Source organism: Notolepis coatsorum (genome assembly GCF_963971535.1).
Source record: "Notolepis coatsorum genome assembly, chromosome: 9".
NCBI classification, from domain to species: domain Eukaryota; kingdom Metazoa; phylum Chordata; class Actinopteri; order Aulopiformes; family Paralepididae; genus Notolepis; species Notolepis coatsorum.
The window spans coordinates 27,256,837-27,276,634 of NC_140173.1; the positions used below are offsets into that span (position 1 = coordinate 27,256,837).

The window sequence follows — 19,798 nt, forward strand, 5'->3', positions numbered from 1 at the left end:
ATAAATCTAACCCTAACTAACCTTACTGTCATGCACTTTTCCTAATAAACTAACCTACTGTAGCACTCAACACGTTGATGAACATTGTTACTCAGCTGATAGAGTTGTGCCCTTCCCGATGACTTGTCGTACAGAACTTGTCATAAAACTTGGATAAAAGCGTCAGCGAAATGACTAAATGTAAATGTGGTAGTGAAAGGGTTAAACTTGTGTAGTGTGGTAGTGAAAGCGTTCACCTTCTGTAGTGAAAGCGTTAACCCTTTGTAGTGTGGTAGTGAAAGGTTAACCTTCTGTAGTGTGGTAGTGAAAGCGTTGACCCTTTTGTAGTGTGGTAGTGAAAGGGTTAAACACTAAAATACGAACCATCTGTTCTGTTTCTTCATCACTCTAGGGATGACCTATAGAGGAAGTCGTTACGTTCAGCCGGAGCTCAGCCAATCGCAGCTTTCCTTCAGCGACCTCTTCCTGGACCCAGACACCGGACAGGTGAGCTGTCATACACAACACAGAGACGGAGCATTTATTTACCGAACTCAAAATGCTTTAAATATCTTTCTAAATTATCTTCACCTATAATAAAAGAAACTAACAAAAAATGTCGAAGGGAGCAATGTAACGACCCTCGCACTGGGCTGTTTCCCCCTCCTCACCTCCAACTTTGCTAGAGACGAAAAGTAACCTAGTGTAACCCGAGCACCCCCTACTGGTTGAGACTGTTCATAAGGCCGGTAGACGCACCTAACTGCTACATCTGTTCTAGGGCTGAGCCCAAACATTCGAACCTTCGTCCGTTAAGCTGGCATTCGAATTCTAAATCAACATTCAAATTAATAATTTTTAATAATTTTTTTTTTTTTTTTTTATTATTATGGTTTTTCTTCACAGTTGCAGATAAAGATTAGGCTACACTAATATTATAGTATTAAAATAAACTGATGAGTTATATTCATTAAAGAAAGTTGATTTAATTGATTTAGTTGGGCTGGGGCTTCTCCCTGGGCTGGGGCTGGGGCTGGAAAGTTGATTTAATAAAAGAAAAAGACTAATGTAATCAGATTAATCACTTTATTCAAATTGAGGATTTAGTTTGAGGATATTTATTTAAAAAAGAAATAAAAAAATATATAAAAAAATACATTTTAAATTATTTTTAAAATGATTTAAAAAGATTTTTAAACGAAGGTTCGAACGTCCGTTCGAAAAACCCTGACGAAGTTCGAATCCCAAAAACAGGCTTCGGGGACAGCCTTAATCTGTTCACCAGAGTTCAGACTCCTGTTGGACACCTAACTGCTACATCTGTTCACCAGAGAGTTCAGACTCCTGTTGGACACCTAACTGCTACATCTGTTCACCAGAGTTCAGACTCCTGTTGGACACCTAACTGCTACATCTGTTCACCAGAGAGTTCAGACTCCTGTTGGACACCTAACTGCTATTCGTTTTTTTTAGTTGTCATACAAAAATACAGAATACTTTTATATGAAATGCTTTTTCCTGTTCTGCTCCTGAGAGTGTGCTAGATAAGAAATAAAATAGATAATTAAAAAATAGAAGTCAAAAGTACGTAATAAGTGTACACAAAGGTATATACATATATACAATACAGAGTAGAAAAAAATTTGTAACTGAGTTACAATACAATATAAAGTACAATGCAGAAATGGGATGAGGTACAACTTAGAGTAAGGTGCAATGAGGTATGAGTTGTAGTGAACATCTCTTTACCAATAAATATAAAGTGTCTAAAGTGGGTAAAGTGGGTGCTACAGTGAGTCGTTTACTTATTTGTTTATTCCTGTTGGACACCTTTAATTTTCATACATTTCTATCATTGTTCTCTCTCTCTCTCTCTCTCTCTCTCTCTCTCTCTCTCTCTCTCTCTCTCTCTCGCTCTCGCTCTCGCTCTCTCTCTCTCTCTCGCTCTCTCTGTGTGAGTGTGTTTGTTTTCACATCTCTTGGTTACGCGTCTCCTCCGTCCAGGTGCGAGCTCGGCAGGTGAAGGTCAGCTTGTGTTTCACTCTGTGGAGCTGTAAAATGATCCCAACTCCAGGGGTCGGAGTTCAAGTCCTCAGCAGGCACATCCGCCTCTGTGCCTTTGATGGAACCCAGGTGGGCTACCTCTGCCTGTAGATCCATCCATAGATCCATCCATAGATACATACTACGTATAGATCATCCATCCATAGATCCATCCATACATCCATCCATAGATCCATCTATCCATCCATCCATAGATCCATCCATAGATCCATCCATACATCCATCCATAGATCCATACTACATATAGATCATCCATATATCCATACATCCATTCATAGATCCTTACATCCATAGATCCTTACATCCATAGATCCTTACATCCATAGATCCATCCATACATCCATACATCCATAATACATCCATTCATAGATCCATCCATACATCCATACATCCATAATACATCCATAGATCCATTCATAGATCCATCCATACATCCATAGATCCATCCATAGATCCATACATCCATAGATCCATTCATAGATCCATCCATACATCCATAGATCCATACATCCATAATACATCCATAGATCCATTCATAGATCCATCCATAGATCCATACATCCATAGATCCATTCATAGATCCATCCATACATCCATAGATCCATCCATACATCCATAGATCCATACACCCATAGATCCATTCATAGATCCATCCATACATCCATAGATCCATCCATAGATCCATACATCCATAGATCCATTCATAGATCCATCCATACATCCATAGATCCATACATCCATAATACATCCATAGATCCATTCATAGATCCATCCATAGATCCATACATCCATAGATCCATTCATAGATCCATCCATACATCCATAGATCCATCCATACATCCATAGATCCATACACCCATAGATCCATTCATAGATCCATCCATACATCCATCCATACATCCATACTACATACATACTACATAGGGCTCTACATACTTCATAGGGCTCTACATACTACATAGGGCTGTACATACTACATAGGGCTGTACATACTACATAGGGCTCTACATACTACATAGGGCTCTACATACTACATAGGGCTCTACATACTACATAGGGCTCTACATACTACATAGGGCTCTACATACTACATAGGGCTCTACATACTACAGAGGGCTCTACATACTACATAGGGCTCTACATACTACATAGGGCTCTACATACTACTTAGGGCTCTACATACTACATAGGGCTCTACATACTACATAGGGCTCTACATACTACATAGGGCTCTACATACTACATAGGGATGTACCGAATAGTTCGAAGCTTCGAAGCTTCATTCATAACGTTGACATTCGAATTCTAAATCAACATTCGATTTTTTATTATTATTATAAAAAAATATATATAATTATTATTTTGTATGTGTCTATGCATTCTGTTTAAAGTAAACCAATGGGGTTTTCCTACCCAACCCTGCCCTTATTGGATTATTTTTGTTGACGAAACTGACGAGTTATATTCATTAAAGAAAGTTGATTTAATAAAAAAAAGACTAATTTAATCAGATTAATCACTTTATTGAAATTGAGGATTTAGTTTGAGGATAAAAAAATAAATATTATTCTTAATTTTTTTATGATGACGTCATAAAATATGACGACAGACATTCGAAGCTTCATTCGAAAACTTCAATAGAAGCCTCGAATGTAGGGGCGCCCGGGTGGCGAACCACGTAACACGCTGCGTCTGACATTTGGTACAGCCCTAATACATACATATACATACATACTAGGGGTGTAACGGTACAGATATTCATACAGAACCGTTTCAGTACGGGACCTTTGGTTCAGTATGCGCTGTGTAGCAACGTTACTTTAACCACTAACGGAACGCACGTCCCAAAATATAATTTGCGCAAAGGGTCGTATGTATCTTTTCCTTGGCATGAAACAGGAAATAGTAATCAAACCATTAGGGACCTGCATGACGCTTCTTTCTCTATTCATTATTCAATATCTACAAGTTTTACCCTGAGGGATGATTTACAATAAAGTGCTAAAAACTTTAAAACTAGGCTACTTACATTATTGACGCTAGAACTCCCAAAATAGTGTTAGCATACTGAAATACTGACCGCTATGAAAGCCAGAGACAAAAAATGCTCTGAGTTTCGTAAAAGTCAGTCAAAGCTTACCAAAAGCACGAGCAGTGAACTCCAAGACCACGTGACTGAACTCAAACTAGAAAGAAACAGACTAAGAAATGACGTAAACTCCATGATCAAAACTGCTAAAAAAAAATTCATCAATGACAAAACCGAGGAAAACAAAAATAAACCACGTGAACTTTGGAAATGACTCAACAATCAACTAGGCTGCAGTAAAAAACTCAAAACCAGGTTCTCAAACATAAACATAAAGACGGACAACACGCTCATCACAGACAAGCTGGATGTAGCCAATTACTTAAACACTTTCTTCACAAACATAGCCACAACACTGGTAAACAAACTACCCTCCCACTCAGGGCAGTATGGGGTAGAACACATAGTAGCATACTACAAGAACCTAGGCGTCCACAAAGACGACTTCAAACTGGAAATAGTAACTACAGATGAGGTACTCAAAAAACTGAGCGCCCTCCAACCAAACAAGGCCACTGGCCATGACAACATCCCCTCCAAATTCCTCAGAGACTCAGCAGCAGCCATCACCCCAGTCATCACACACATAATAAATAGGGATGCCCCGATCGATCGGCCATCGATCGTTATCGGCCGATAATCAGTATAAATATGCGATCGGGGAATTCCGATAATGAGTCATATTCGCCGATCGCGGAAACTGATCAAGTGGATATCTCACTCGCTTGTCTCAGACGCACAGGACCTGAAAACTGCTCCTCCTCCCTAGCCCCGCCCGTACCCGTGTAGAGTTTGTAAACACGCTGAGTCTAGATAGTGCATTCGACCTGAGCTAACGTTAGCTACCTAGCTATCGTTACTGTTTTATTTTCGCCGATCGTCAAAACAGATCTCACTCGCTGAGTTCTGTCTCAGACACCGGGAGCTGCACACAGTGCTGCGCGTCTGCTCCTCCTCCAGCTCCTCCCGCACGCATGTAAACACGGGTCTAGTCTAGTCTAGTGGGACGGGACCTCCATGAGCTAACGTTAGCTACCGCTACAAAATGACCCAGTCAACTATTCACTTTTAGTTTAATACATGATGAGGCATTGTCTAACTGAACGGTATCTAGCCGGCTAGCTACTGATAGCTCCTGATATCAACAAATGCTCCAGCAATAGTCTAGTTATCTAGTACTAGTGTATGATACCTCTGTTAGCTCACGTTAGCTTAGCTCACTGTTCAAAACGAAATGTCCCATTCAACTAAATAGTTCACTGAGGCGTTGTCTTAACGTTATATTTCCGGCTAGCAGTAGCTACAGACAGCTCCTGATATCAATGTCTTATAACACTCATTCGATGCATATTCGAAGCCCGGCTTGCGTCGCAGTCATTAACGGGGATAGCTGAGGGAGTAGGGTATATCTGCAGAGCCTAGGGTAAATCTGCAGAGCCGAATGTGATTTGATCAAAGCAGAGTATGTACACAGTGGAGATAGCGAGCATTTTGACTTGTTGCGTGGTGGCGATGTCTCGCAGATAATACAAGTACAAGTCTAATTATATAATATATATATTTTATAAAAAAAAAAAAAAAAAACTTTTTATATAAAATAATTTTTAATTTCTTTTTAATCAAAAACGATCGGTATCGGATCGGTATCGGCCGATATGGCTCACGACGATCGGTGATCGGTATCGGTGGCAAAAAACGTGATCGGGGCATCCCTAATAATAAACCTCTCCATAAAACAGGGACACGTCCCCAAGGACTTCAAAATTGCGAGAGTAACACCCCTGCACAAAAAGGGCAGCAAATTAGACCCGGGTAACTACCGCCCTGTTTCTATCCTTACATCCATCTCGAAAGTCATGGAAAAAATAGTATACGAACAGATCGAAAAGTACCTCGCGGAAAAAAATCTAATCTACGAATTCCAATCTGGCTTCAGAACATCCCACTCCACTGACACATGCCTTCTCTACTTGAAGGACCACATCAAACAAGAGGTGGACGCGGGCAAATACTGCGGCATGGTCATGCTGGACCTACAAAAGGCCTTCGACACTGTCAATCACACCATTCTGATTGACAAGCTAAAAGCAATTGGTTTTGATTAGGGATGTCCGATATTATCGGCCGACCGATATTATCGGCCGATATCGGCAGTAAAATGTGATATCGGAAAATATCGGTATCGGTTTAAAAAAAAAAAAAAAACAATAACAATATTGCATACAGTGAAATTATTAGTTACCTGAAATTATTCCGTTTTTTTGGGGGGGGAAACCCTGCATATATCGGTATCGGTTGATATCGGTTGATATCGGTATCGGAAATTAAGAGTTGGACAATATCGGAATATCGGTATCGGTAAAAAAGCCAATATCGAGCATCCCTAGTTTTGATAGTTTATCAGTGAGCTGGATACAATCCTACCTGGAGGGGAGGGAACAGATGGTGGAAGTAAACGGTACCCTATCCCCCCCCCTCACAGTGAGCTGTGGTGTTCCACAAGGAAGCATACTAGGACCGCTACTATTCCTAATTTATGCAAATGACATGTCGTCAGCTTGTGACTGCAACTTGTGCCTGTTTGCGGACGACTCAGCCCTGCTGGTCTCTGACAAGAACAAGTTACAGGTTGAAAAAGCCCTCAGCTCGGAACTAGGCAAAATCTGCATATGGCTCGCCGACAACAAACTATCATTACACATGGGCAAAACAGAGTCCATTCTCTTCGGTTCAAATAACAAACTCAGCAAGACCGACGGCTTCTCGGTTACAGTGGGTGACAATATTATCACAAGGAAAGATGAAATTACCTACCTGGGTTCCATCCTAGAGGCTAATCTTTCCTGTGACAAAATGGCATCCAATGTAATAAAAAAAGTCAACCAACGAACGCGATTCTTGTACCGGATCTCCTCTCTGGTAAACAAGAATACCCTGAAGACTCTAGCAGGAGCACTCATTCAAGGGTACTACGACTATGCTTGCACCTCATGGTACCAAAGCACCTCAAAGGCACTAAAAAACAAATTACAAACATCTCAAAACAAGCTAGTCAGACTACTACTTGACCTGACTCCTAGAACCCACCTCACCCCTGCCCACTTTGACAACCTAGGATGGCTTAGAGTAGACGACAGAGTACAGCAACTTGCAATGGGCCTGGTCTACAAGATACACTACGCGACCAAGGTACCCATGTACATGTCAAAATACTTCCCAAAGGTCAGTGAATACCACGATCACAACACCAGAGGGAGCTCCACAAATCATGTAAAACCCAGATTCGGCTCAAACAAGGGACTAAACACGTTTCGCAATTATGCCACATCAATGTGGAACGCCCTGCCTAAAGCTGTAAAGGAATGTGAATCACTACCCACCTTCAAAAACACTCTCAAAAAACACCTACGTGAGACTGCAATTCGAAACTGGCCCCTACAAATGTCCTAACCTAGTTGTACAGTAAATGACCAAGTAAGGCTTTGTCAATATTCCAATGTACAGTGTAAAATGTGTGTGTGTCCCCTACCCAACCCCCCCCCCCCCCCCCCCCCACCTCCAATGTACAGCCCTCACCCAACCCACCCAACCCCACCCCACCCAACCAACCTCCTCCAATGTACAGTTTCTACGCCAAATGTATATACACTCCTTTTCTGGACACTTTTGTATCACAAACAGTACTGTATTTTCAAATCTGATATGTCATAAATGTATAGATGTAGCAGTACTGTCTATCTGTATGTCATGTATGTCATATATGTTATGATGAATTGAAAATGGGGGACCCTGATGTAAACAAGACGAAAGTCTTTCTCTGGTCTGCATCCCCTTAACAATTGTATGTATTGAGCTGTACTGTACTGTACCCATTCTGCAATCTGTTAATAAACTTTTCAATCAATCAATCAAGCATAAAGAAGCTAGGCCAGCTCTAGCTTACATAGCTTGCAAACAACTTTATCTCCAGATTCCACAAATTGATCATAATCCAAAGTATTTCCAAAGGGGGTTTTCAGATTGCTCAGAGTGCAAATCATTGTCTTCGCAACCGAGTTGGGTTCTGAATTATCTGCCACCAACGTTGTTGTTGTTGTTACTACTGGCACGTTCTTCAACTCAATGAAAGTGACGTTGCGTGTCTCCTATCCATCATGCAGAACATTCAGGCCCAACGTGAGAAGTTGAGAGGAAGACAGCCGGGGGGCTGTTACTTTTCACAATCTAATATTAATTTTACAATCGAATGCATGTCTTTTTTCTATTATTAATTTGAATATAGAATATTTGTTTGACAACCCTACTTAACACATTCACGGCCAGCCATTAGATGGGCCCCATTCTAGGAAGGCCAGCGTTCCCATAACAAATGTTCACTGTGCATCACGTTGTTTGTAGAGCTAAATTCTATATTTTATATTATAGTTATGCATCCAATATCATTGTCAATTGACAGTATGAACCTTCCGTTCAATATGCCATAAAGAAATATTTTTTTCATCAATATGTTCCCGTTTTATACCGTGATGAATATGAGTGTTATATCGGAATGATCTGGGATAATTCCTGCAAAGCTAGTTATAAGGCAGCTCCCAATCACGTATATATACGTGAATGGCCGGGAATGTGTTAACAGTAACTGCACACATCACCCCCGAGTGGAACATGGAAAGCCACGTTCTGCAAACTTTCCCCCACTGTACCGAAATGAACCGTGAACCGTGACTTCAAAATTGAGGTACGTACCGAACCATAGTCTTTGTGTACCGTTACACCCCTAATACATACATTCCATTTATGTTTGTGACCCTTTTAACACGTTTAGTAGGGTTGGGTATCGGCACTGATTAGATAGCGATTCATAAGGTCCCGATTCTATTTAAAAATCTATACACTGTGTTGTGTCCTAGAGTCAGTACTGTATTTATACACTCTGTTGTGTTCTAGTCACTGTTTGTATTGTATTTATTTGTTGTATGTCATTCTTTTCCCAGGTCTTGAGTAACATACACACTGTGAGAGCAACATACAACCCTAAACACACTAAAACCTGGACCTTCTCCCCAAGGGTACGTGTACACATACATACACATACATAGATACACATACACATACACATACACATGCATACACACATACACATGCTTACACATACACATACATACATATACACATACGTACACATACTAATACTTACACATACATATACATACACATGTATACATGTATACATATACTCATACACACATACATTACATACACATATACACCGTTAACTGTCTGTAGTGTGGTAGTGAAAGGTTAACCTGCTGTAGTGTGATAGTGAAAGGTTAACCTTCTGTAGTGTGGTAGTGAAGGGTTTACCTTCTGTGGTGGGGTAGTGAAAGGTTAACCTTCTTTTCTTTTGATCCACTTTTTCTCCCTATTTTCTATTTTTCTCCCATCCCAATTTTGTATTGCCAATTCTCCCCTCCCCTGTCTTGAACGTTGCTAGACTATGTCCCCCACTGGTCGGTTGTAGTGAGGATAGAAGCCTTGCATCACGTGTCCCCTCCGGTACACGAGGAGGCAGCCTGTCGCATCACCAGACAGCGCGGACTCTCAGTGGCGAGGAGTAACGCGTGGGAGGCTCACGCTGCCCCCGATACTTCCTGTCTCTGCTGTGCAGGCGTCACCCAACCGACCTGTAGGAGTCGCTGTCCACAACGTCCAATCCCAACCCATCGACTTCCACCCGCTACCTCTGCCAAATGAGATAGTATGACGACTGGCCCAAGCCGCAGGCAATGCTGACACCGGGATTCGAGACCGGAGTCTCTTGCATTGGTGACAAGCGCAATCTCCGCTACGCCACCCAGCCGCGTCTATGCCTTCTACAACGCTGTTCGGTTTCCGGGTTCCTCTGATTGGCCACTAAGCCCACGTGACCGCGCGCTAGCACGCCCCCCTTATCGCCCACTCTCGCGCTGTGAAGCGGAAGCGCCAGCGGGGCGAGGCGGTGGTTTCTCCCCGGCTCCGTGCGCCGCTGACTCGGTCCAGCTCCAGCAGCAGCGGTTGTCTTCCGCCTGCGGTATCCTCTCTCCGAGGCGGCTCGTTCTTATTATTATCGACATGGTCGCACAAACACCCGTTGGAGGAGTAGTGGGGGAGAAGAAGAGGAATATTTTTAAATAGCAAGAATTATCGACTGGCAACTCTGTGCTCGTCGGACATGTTAATGTCGTGTAAAGTTTTCATTCATTCATTAATTTCTCCCCCACTACTCCTCCAACGGGTGTTTGTGCGACCATGTCGACCTGAACAATGGGGGATTAATATGAACGAGTCGCCTCGGAGAGAGGATACCGCAGGCGGAGCGCGGAAGACGGCCGCTGGAGCTGGACCGAGTCAGCGGCGCACGGAGCCGGGGAGAAACCACCGCCTCGCCCCGCTGGCGCTTCCGCTTCACAGCGCGAGAGTGGGCGATAAGGGGGGCGTGCTAGTGCGCGGTCACGTGGGCTTAGTGGCCAATCAGAGGAACCTGGAAACCGAACAGCGTTGTAGAAGGCATAGACGCTAGACGCATAGACGCGCAGATTAACCTTCTGTAGTGTGGTAGTTTTTTTTTTTATTATTATCTTTTTCCCCCCTCCTTTTTCCGATTCTCCCATCCCACTGTTAGTCGTTATGCCAATTCCCAACCCCCTTCCTGGTTGTTGCGCACTCCCCCTACTGTTGGTCCGGGAGGCCGGAGACTGTCGCATGCTTTCCTCCGACACATGTGCAGCCAGCCGGCAGCCAGCCCGGCAGCCAGCCTGGCAGCACAGATTCTCACCGGGAGAGTGTAATGTGTGGAAGGTCACACTACCTCCCTCCAGATCCTACCCTCGCTGTGCAGGCGCCCCGACCGAACTGTAGGGGTCGCTGTCCACAACGCCCAGGACCCAACCATCAGCTTTCCCACCCCTAACACTGCCAATTGTGTTAGTATGAACGACCAGCCAAGCTGATAGCAACGCCGAGAGCTGGACTCGAACCCAGCGTCTCCAGCGTTGATGGCGAGCGCCTTGCCCAATACACCACCTAGCCGCCCCGGTAGTGAAAGGTTAACCGTCTGTGGTGGTAGTGAAAGGTTAACCTTCTGTGGTGTGGTAGTGAAAGGGTTAACCTTATATTGTTTGGTAGTGAAAGGGTTAACCTTATATTGTGTGGTAGTGAAAGGTTAACCGTCTGTAGTGTGGTAGTGAAAGGGTCCTTCTGTAGTGTGGTAGTGAAAGGTTAACCTTCTGTGGTGTGGTAGTGAAAGGGTTAACCTTATATTGTGTGGTAGTGAAAGGGTTAACCTTATATTGTGTGGTAGTGAAAGGGTTAACTTTATATTGTGTGGTAGTGAAAGGTTAACCTTCTGTAGTGTGAAGAGAAGATAAGTTCAACGTTAGCTTGCTAGCTAATGGGTCGTAACGCACATTCAGGGCTATTTGGCTACTTTAAATGCCAATCAATATTTGTGATACGTCCTCCCTAGCTTCCAGTTTTTACAAGAAACGCGTAAATATGCAAATCAAATAACATGTATTGGATTAGGAAGTTACTTCTATGTTGCCATAACTTCTCTGTAGTGGGAAATGTCCGGGCTGCAAAGTAAGCAGTCCCCCCCCCCTCCAACAATTCATATGGAATAATTTTCCTCCATACTTGTTTGCCAGTATGGCCGTGAAATAGGTATTAAATTCTATTCAAAGTGGTCTTAAAAAAAAGGTCTTAACCCTTTCACCGCCACACTACCAAAACGGTTAACCCTTTCACTGCGACAACACACAGAAGGTTAACCCGGCGATTGTGTGTGATAGTAAAGGGGTTAACCTTCTGTTGTGTGGCAGTGAAAGGGTTAAAAAGTCTTAATTTTAACCCTGCTTTACAGTTTTCTGTGTCGTCTGGCCATGTGGAAGGTGTCCCGCCCTCCGTACTAACCCTTGTGCTTGTTGTGCGTGTTGTACTGTAGATGACAAGCAGCCTGCCCAGCCTACTGGATGGAGAATGCTTCCTCCGCTGCCGCTCAGACTCTCCTGACCTGGGTGTTCTGTTTGAGCTGGGGGTCACCTTCATACGCAACGTGAGAACAACATCGTTTTCTGCAGTAATTCCTGGAACGTGAGATATAGGCATAAACGCATATATAGATTATCAAATGCCGTTTGTTGCCAATCCACGCTATATAAAAAATTTCAACTGTACATGATCCTAAACGTTATGACTGATCATGCGCGGATGAACGGAGGGGGGGGGGGGGGGGGTCGTTTATAATTCCGTGATCGTCGTTAAATGCTTTATGTAGTATGGGTGATATATTGATCAGAGCAGTTTGCATGGATAATAATAAACAAACAGGCTGAAAGTAACGTCAGCGTCCTCTTACCGTTCGACGATGAGACTGGAGGAAAAAGATCCCACTTATTTGACGGCGATCGCCTAAATCCATTTCCGGTCATAATACACGGCCAAATCGTATCGATTATTGTGTTATGGCAGCAATCGCTACACACGGACGTGTGTCTACAGTCCCGCAACAATATGCGAGTGGCCGGACGCATTTCGGAGACGCACCGAGATCGACTCGGCCATTTCCGGTTTGGCAACTCGCCGATCATCCACCAGGGGGCAGTATTGAAGCGTTGCAGAGTTGTGCCGGCTCACACTGCATCAGACCAGGCTCTGTGAGGGAAATATGAATAACATGGCGAAAAAATGAAATATGACCTCAATAATGTCGTGGATTGGAAGAATTTGCATGAACTTGAAACACGTTGTACGACGTTTTTGGCGCAGGATGTGTTAAAGAAAGTTGATTTAATTGATTTAGTTGGGCTGGCCGGGGCTTCTCCCTGGGCTGGGTCTGGGGCTGGAAAGTTGATTTAATAATAAAAAAGACTTATTCAAATTGAGAATTTAGTTTGAGGATATAAAAAATAAAAAATAATTTAAATCTGATTTTTTTTTTTTTATTAAAAACGAAGGTTCGAACGTCCGGCTTCAAGTCTCCGCTTCTAATGGTTCACTTCCTGTAGAGTGGAGATAGAGCCCTGGAATTCCACATACCATGATCCACAATGATGAGTGTGATTGTTCTGTGTTGTACTGTAGTCTACAGGAGAGAGAGGAGAGCTGAGTTGTGGCTGGGCTTTCCTGAAGCTGACCGACGACAACGGAGCTCCGCTCACCGCCAGGTACAGACAGACAGACGGACGGACAAAGTACCCTAAAAATACCCCAAAATACCCCAAAATATACCCCAAAACACCACAAAGTGCCCCAAAAGACCCCAAAGTGCCCCAAAATATACCACAAAGTACCCCCAAATATACCCTAAAATACCACAAAGTATCACAAAATACTTTGATCTGATATTAAAACTCCAACAAATGTCTCAACTTCAATATATAGATGTGCGCAAATGCCTTCATGGCCAAGGTATAGCTTGTGTCTTACCTATTTTCTTTTTTTCTATGCTTATTTTTATTATTGTATTTTGCACAATCGATGCAGGCATGACCACCTGCATTTCACTGTATGCCCTGGTATGTATGTGACAAATAAACCTCTTGATTCTTGATGATTCTTGAAGGTAATTATACTTTAAAGCCAGTATTTAAAAAATATGAATATGAAAAATATGAGGATGAGCAGAATAAGCTATATTTAAAATTCTTGAAGGTTAAGATGGTACCTAAGGCTAAAACGGTAGAATCTAATGATGGGCAGTTCATTCCATTGGTACCCCATATAGCCAAAAAGCCTGGCCAAAAATGAACAGCAAAAAATGAGCAAACAACCTCAAAACAAAGAAAAGTGAACACATGGCTATGTTCATGCATGCTCATAAGAGATTTGATTTCGTTTTTTTCAAATTTCTTTATATATATTTTTTAAGATGACACAGAATGTAATGTAATGAGAGTTAAAATGCACTCTTATGTTGTCATGTATAGCCTACTGTTGTCTCTTTTCTTCCATCATTACTGGAATTTGTTAAAAAATTGTATACTGTTTGTTCAGTGTTCAATACAGATGTTATTTCATTTGGAGATTATAATATATTAAAATAAAAATTTACTGCACCAGTGTTAATTTTGTCAACTAAAATGATGACGAAACATGTTCGTCAACGAAGGTTTTTTTCATGACGACAACGAGACGTGACGTCACGGTATTGAAGACCATGTGACGCTAACGAGACTAAATAGTTTATTAAATATCGTTGACCATAACTGAGGACACAAAAATGTAATTTACAAAAACCAGGACGAAATGTCTCTTCATGTATGTTGATATTGTTGACTAAAACAAGACGAGACAAAATAATTATAACTTTTCTTAATGCCATCGTCCCGACGGAGCAGTGTGATGGGGAGCTCTGTTATTAGCATTAGCTGAAGAACTATTTGAAAAGCTAGTTTTAGCTTAAAGTTACCTTGGCTAAAGTTGGGACTATTCATAATCCAGCTGCAGACCTGCAAGCAAAGTACAGCAAGTTGGCAAAGGAGTATTCCAAGGTAAATCACTTTTTCACCAGTAACGTTACATTGTTTGTATTTCCATCTAGCTCGTGTTAACTAGTGGCTAACCTAGCTCACGCTAATGTGGCTAACTGATCGACCTCTCGCACACAATTAATGACATGTTGCGGACAGCCATACCGGTGACAATGTTTAGCTTTTAGTGCCAAATGATAAGAGTCTGAGGCGGAGTCTCAAAAGAGAATGTTGAATATTTATTGTGCATTAACAACAGAGCCTCTGCTACTAGCTGACCTAAACGGAGACTTCTGGAAGCAAGTGCAACAACGTATAATGTCCGTGTGGAACCAATGTGCCAACAACCTTTCCGTGGGTGAAGCATAGTTGAGCATAGTTGTCATTTAATGATACTAATACTAATCTATACAATCACCTGTTGTTGAATAAATACCATTACTTTCTAGTTATTACTAAAAAACAGTATATATATATATATATATATATATATATATATATATATATATATATATATATATATATATATATATATATATAAAACAGTAGCTGTAAAAAAGAAAAAGAAAAAAAAGTTTTATAATTTATATAATATAATTTTTTGTGTGTGTACATTAACTAAAAATAGACACAAAAGGTCTGTGTGTCGTGGAAGAGAGAGCAGGAGACTCCTTGTGCAGCACGAGATGTCCAGGCAGGGGGGTGCACTGGACCGGAGGTCCTGGGCACACAGAGAAACAAGGTTAGAGCAAGGAATAATAATACGAGCAGGTTAGCAAGGCTTTAGGTTGAGTCGTCGTACCTAGGTAGCTAGATTAACACTACGACGAGGTCTGGTCAGGATCTGCAGGTAGATGTACTGTCTTGCTGATCAGGGGATGAGGTACAGCCGTGTTGAGTGAATAACTTGGCAGCGTGTGAATCAGGGGATGAGGTACAGCCCTGTTGAGTGAAGAGCATGACAGAGTGTGAATCCGGGGAAGAGGTGCTGCCCATATATGGGTGTGAGGCTTCCGTTGTGAATGTGGGAGAGGAAGAGGAGGAGTGAAGAAGGTGTGTGGGAGGATGAGGAGGAGTGAAGAAGGCTCTCGCCGTGATTATGACAAAAACATTTTCCCAAACAAGTTTGAACCAAGGAATTCAGTACAATTGTTATTTTTAAGATTCAAACACATCTTGATTCAATTTCAGGACCGAAAAAGCAAAAAACGCTGAAGAAAACGTATATCACATCTCTATTTTCCCCTTTTACTAAAATGTAGTGCATTGGACAAGATCGATTTAGGTTAATATAGGAAATAATATTGTAATAAAGATTTTCTCCATGCTGTTATGCCCTAAATATTATAGTTTTGCATAAACAATTCTATAGAGACAAATTAACACATTTTCCCATGCTGTTGTGAAGGGCCAGATTAAACCGAATATATATATTTATTTATTTATATATATATATTTAATTGTATTTGTATATTCTCTAATATTCCCTGATATCCCTTGTATATTCCTTGTACAATATGCATTGAATATCCATTCTAGCCTACTGAACATCCCATAATAGTCTCCATTCTACTATTGGTCGAGACCTTGGTGCCAGGCTGCCATACCCCTCAGACCCAGTTCAAACGTACCGCTCGACATGTACGAACAAGTCCTAGTTCCGCGTAGGAATTTGGCTACCGCACCACTAATGGGACTATTTGTTCATAGTGCGTATATATACTGCGCTACTAAAGTAGGACTTTCTTTTCAGTCCAGTTTCTTACCCTCCAATAGAGTCACAGACGTAAAGCCTCCCCGCGACGCCACGTGTGGGAGTAAGGCCAAGTTCGCCTACCATCGGTATTGAGACATCGTGTATATTAATATTTGAATAGTCATATTTGGCACTATATCGTCGAGTTGGACGTAGTCTATTAAGCTAATAATAGTCTGTTAATATATAGTGCTTCGTGCGGTGAGAATACTACCGTAGTCAGTACCCCATCGTTTCGGGCAGAGAACTGGCTGCTTACCCAGGGTGGTTGACCCTATGTGAAGCTGCACCCGAGGAGCCCCAGAGCCGACGAGCGAGTGGACCTGTATACCGGATTATTCTACCGACGACAGCCCGCCTTCCCAGGCACGGATTATGCTTTGGATACTTTGATTATTCCATGGATAAAGACCCCCGACACTGCTGTGTGTTGGAACCCCCCCCCCTGGAGAGGACGCAAGGTGAGGAGACGCTCTGCAAGACGAGGTCTCTTCACGTCTCTCCCCCGTGGACCGGAGAGAGCCGGCCCACAAAGAGTCCACCTGCTTTCATCTGTGGTCCAAGGATCGCCGGCGCATTGAACGGCACTACAGTGGGTTCACCTGGGATACCCTTGGCCGGACGAGGCAGCTGGATTCTACCCCCCCCCCCCTCCTACTCCTGTCGGCTTACAAGCGACCGGATTAACCCCCTCTAGTGTATCCAGCCTATAATCATTAAAGTATCATTGCTGTTATTCCTTAACTATTCCAGGTCGTATATTTACCACCTGCGCCTTCAGAGATTGGACATTCTCTATTGATATACCGACGAATACTCCTTGCCATAAAAGTGCATACTATTTCAATTCATAAATGTAATTAAGTGATTAAGTGCTTATCCTACACACCATCGCTGTGTAGGAAATAAAGACCTGTTTCTAATTCGTACATTTGTGTTGGATCCGTTTCATCTACGTGAGAGTGTTCATGATAATATATTTATGCCGTGTACTGGGTGGCCGAATATTAAGTACAAAGGTAGTGGTAGTAAGTATCATATCTAGTAATACAGTCAGGGAATTGTACCCCTCAGTTACACATGCGATTTTGATCATTTATTTATTATATATGTTTTCATATGCACTGGATATCATGGACTGGATATCTTCTTTGTTGACACAACATTCAAGTATTTTTTTCTGTCAGCTATAGAATGGAGTAAGTCGCATGTGACACAGCTGCTCACCCGTTATTTTTTTTTCCGTTTTAAAAACATATTTATAGACCACCAATGCGTTTAAAACTTGACGCATATATCAACTGAGATTATCAACTAACTATATTGACTGAAAGATTCGAGATGCCAACAACAAGGAAAGATCATAAAACGCTTCCAAAACCAAGCGCAGAAGACCCCCCTATGGCCGCGGGACACGTTCGCAAAATCGCAGAGGATATTGACGGGATGTCCACCCCAAGTTCAACCCCTATAATCACCTCCTCAGACTCGGAATATATCATCCGGGAAATGAAAAATGAAATGAAAAAAATGGAGAAGTCAATAACCGAAACAATAACCGAAAAAGTAGATGCTATCAAAGAATCTATCGAAGGCAAAATAGAAGCGCTAAGGGTGGATGCCGAGGCACATATTAAGCGCACCGTGGCACTGGAAATTGGCTTGGAAGCACACCAACAAAATTTCGTTCGCATCTACAATGAAGTAGAGGTTAACAAAGTTAACCTAACTGCTGAGATGAAGGGGAACTACAATGAAATCAAGACGGAGCTCAGCGAAATAACGTTGGAGCTCACGCGAATCAATAAAGAACAGAAAGCCAAAATATTTGAGATGGAATATCAAAAACGCAAGCTGAATATTCGTATTGTCGGTCTGGACGAATCAGTGAGATGTGAAAACCCTTAAGAGTTTGCCACAGAATTACAGAAAATCTTGGGAACAGGAATCCTTCCTAAAATACCGGAGGTGGATCAGTGCTTCAGATTGGGTCCCCGCTCCATTGGCAATAACGCTAAGCCCAGAGTGATATTAGTTATACTGCGCCAAGTCAGAATAAAAGAAATGATTATGCGTGAAACTCGCAGGATGAAAGGCAATCTGAAATACATGGAGGTACCAATACACTGCTTTGAAGATTATTGTTGTGATGTAGTGGAACTGCGTGCCAAGTTCAAGACGGTGATGTCTCAACTATACCTGGGGAAATACAGACCCCTACTAATATACCCTGCAATACTTCGCATCGTCGACAAACAAGGAGCAAAGGTTCTCCTCAACTCGCCTGAAGATGCAGCCAAATTCCTGTCTGAACAACACGCAGAATAGTGTATAAATGGCCTTTTAAATCTCAGTTATGCAAGGTCACCATATAGTACAACCTTTAATAACCGAGGATTTGGGACAGAGAGACCTACGTGCTCAGAGTTTTTGAATGCTTTCCCCGACGTGTTTATATTATTGCGGACATATTGGATTTAAGATTGGAACACTCCAGAACATACTGGAACATTCAGACAATGTAAAAATGACATATTGGAATAATCTAGAACATCGAAGCATTCTTTTGATATATGGAGCATTCTGGAATATCAGCAATACGTGGTCATTCACTCTACCAGAAGCCCCTCGGGGGAATAATCAACAGCTATCTAGATGCAGACCCACAGAACCATCATAGCCGGCCGGCTGAAAGATCACTCTACACAACGATCATCGCCCACCCCGGTCAGGGGAAATGCTGCATATACGTATTTAAAAACTGTTTTTTATTAATGGGAAATAATTTCACTACTTCTCCAATTAATACTTTAGATGTTTAAGCATAGCAATGCTCTTTTAAGATCTAAGTTAATGTTCTCTTCCTTTTACTTGTTTTTTTTTTCTTTTTCATCCGCTCTCTCTGATTTATTGAGGCTCTCTCTTCAGTTCAATACCTTCATATTATTCATGGGTTACTATAAATTACTATAAATTACAAGTTCATATAAAATGTAAGTGATTAGGGCATGACAATTGAAGCTTATTTTTGGTCTTTATTTTTAGTTTATCTCATTTAAATTTTTATTTATTTATTTTTTACGGGTAAGTGGCCAAGCCACAGTCGACATTCTACTTATGGTAGAATTTAGAGTGTTAGATCCTATGGTATACATAGGAATGTTAAGGATAATTGGATCATTCTGGGATATCCGGTGGTGCAAGGGAGAGAGTCATACGCAAAGGTTGTGTTCATGGAACACAATCCTGTACGACTCTCGGTGGGAGGGAAGGGTAGGGGATTTTTATTTGTATATATGTATGTTTTTAAGCTCGGCTCTCAACGGGACCTCACTAGTGGGATGTATATCTATTATTGCCTCGCACTCTAGAAGCATTACCAAAAATTACAATGCAACATGT

At 42.0% G+C, this 19,798-nt stretch overlaps 1 protein-coding gene across 1 annotated transcript in view; it reads left to right on the plus strand.

Moving 5' to 3' along the window:
- nphp1 (nephronophthisis 1) overlaps positions 1-19,798 on the plus strand; it is a 70,836-nt gene that overhangs the window by 14,912 nt on the left and 36,126 nt on the right. Inside the window, exons 9-13 of the mRNA XM_084321067.1 lie at positions 392-486; positions 1,984-2,112; positions 9,127-9,201; positions 12,114-12,224; positions 13,253-13,335. Coding sequence (XP_084177193.1) covers positions 392-486; positions 1,984-2,112; positions 9,127-9,201; positions 12,114-12,224; positions 13,253-13,335 — 493 coding nt within the window. The remainder of the gene's footprint in view (positions 1-391; positions 487-1,983; positions 2,113-9,126; positions 9,202-12,113; positions 12,225-13,252; positions 13,336-19,798) is intronic.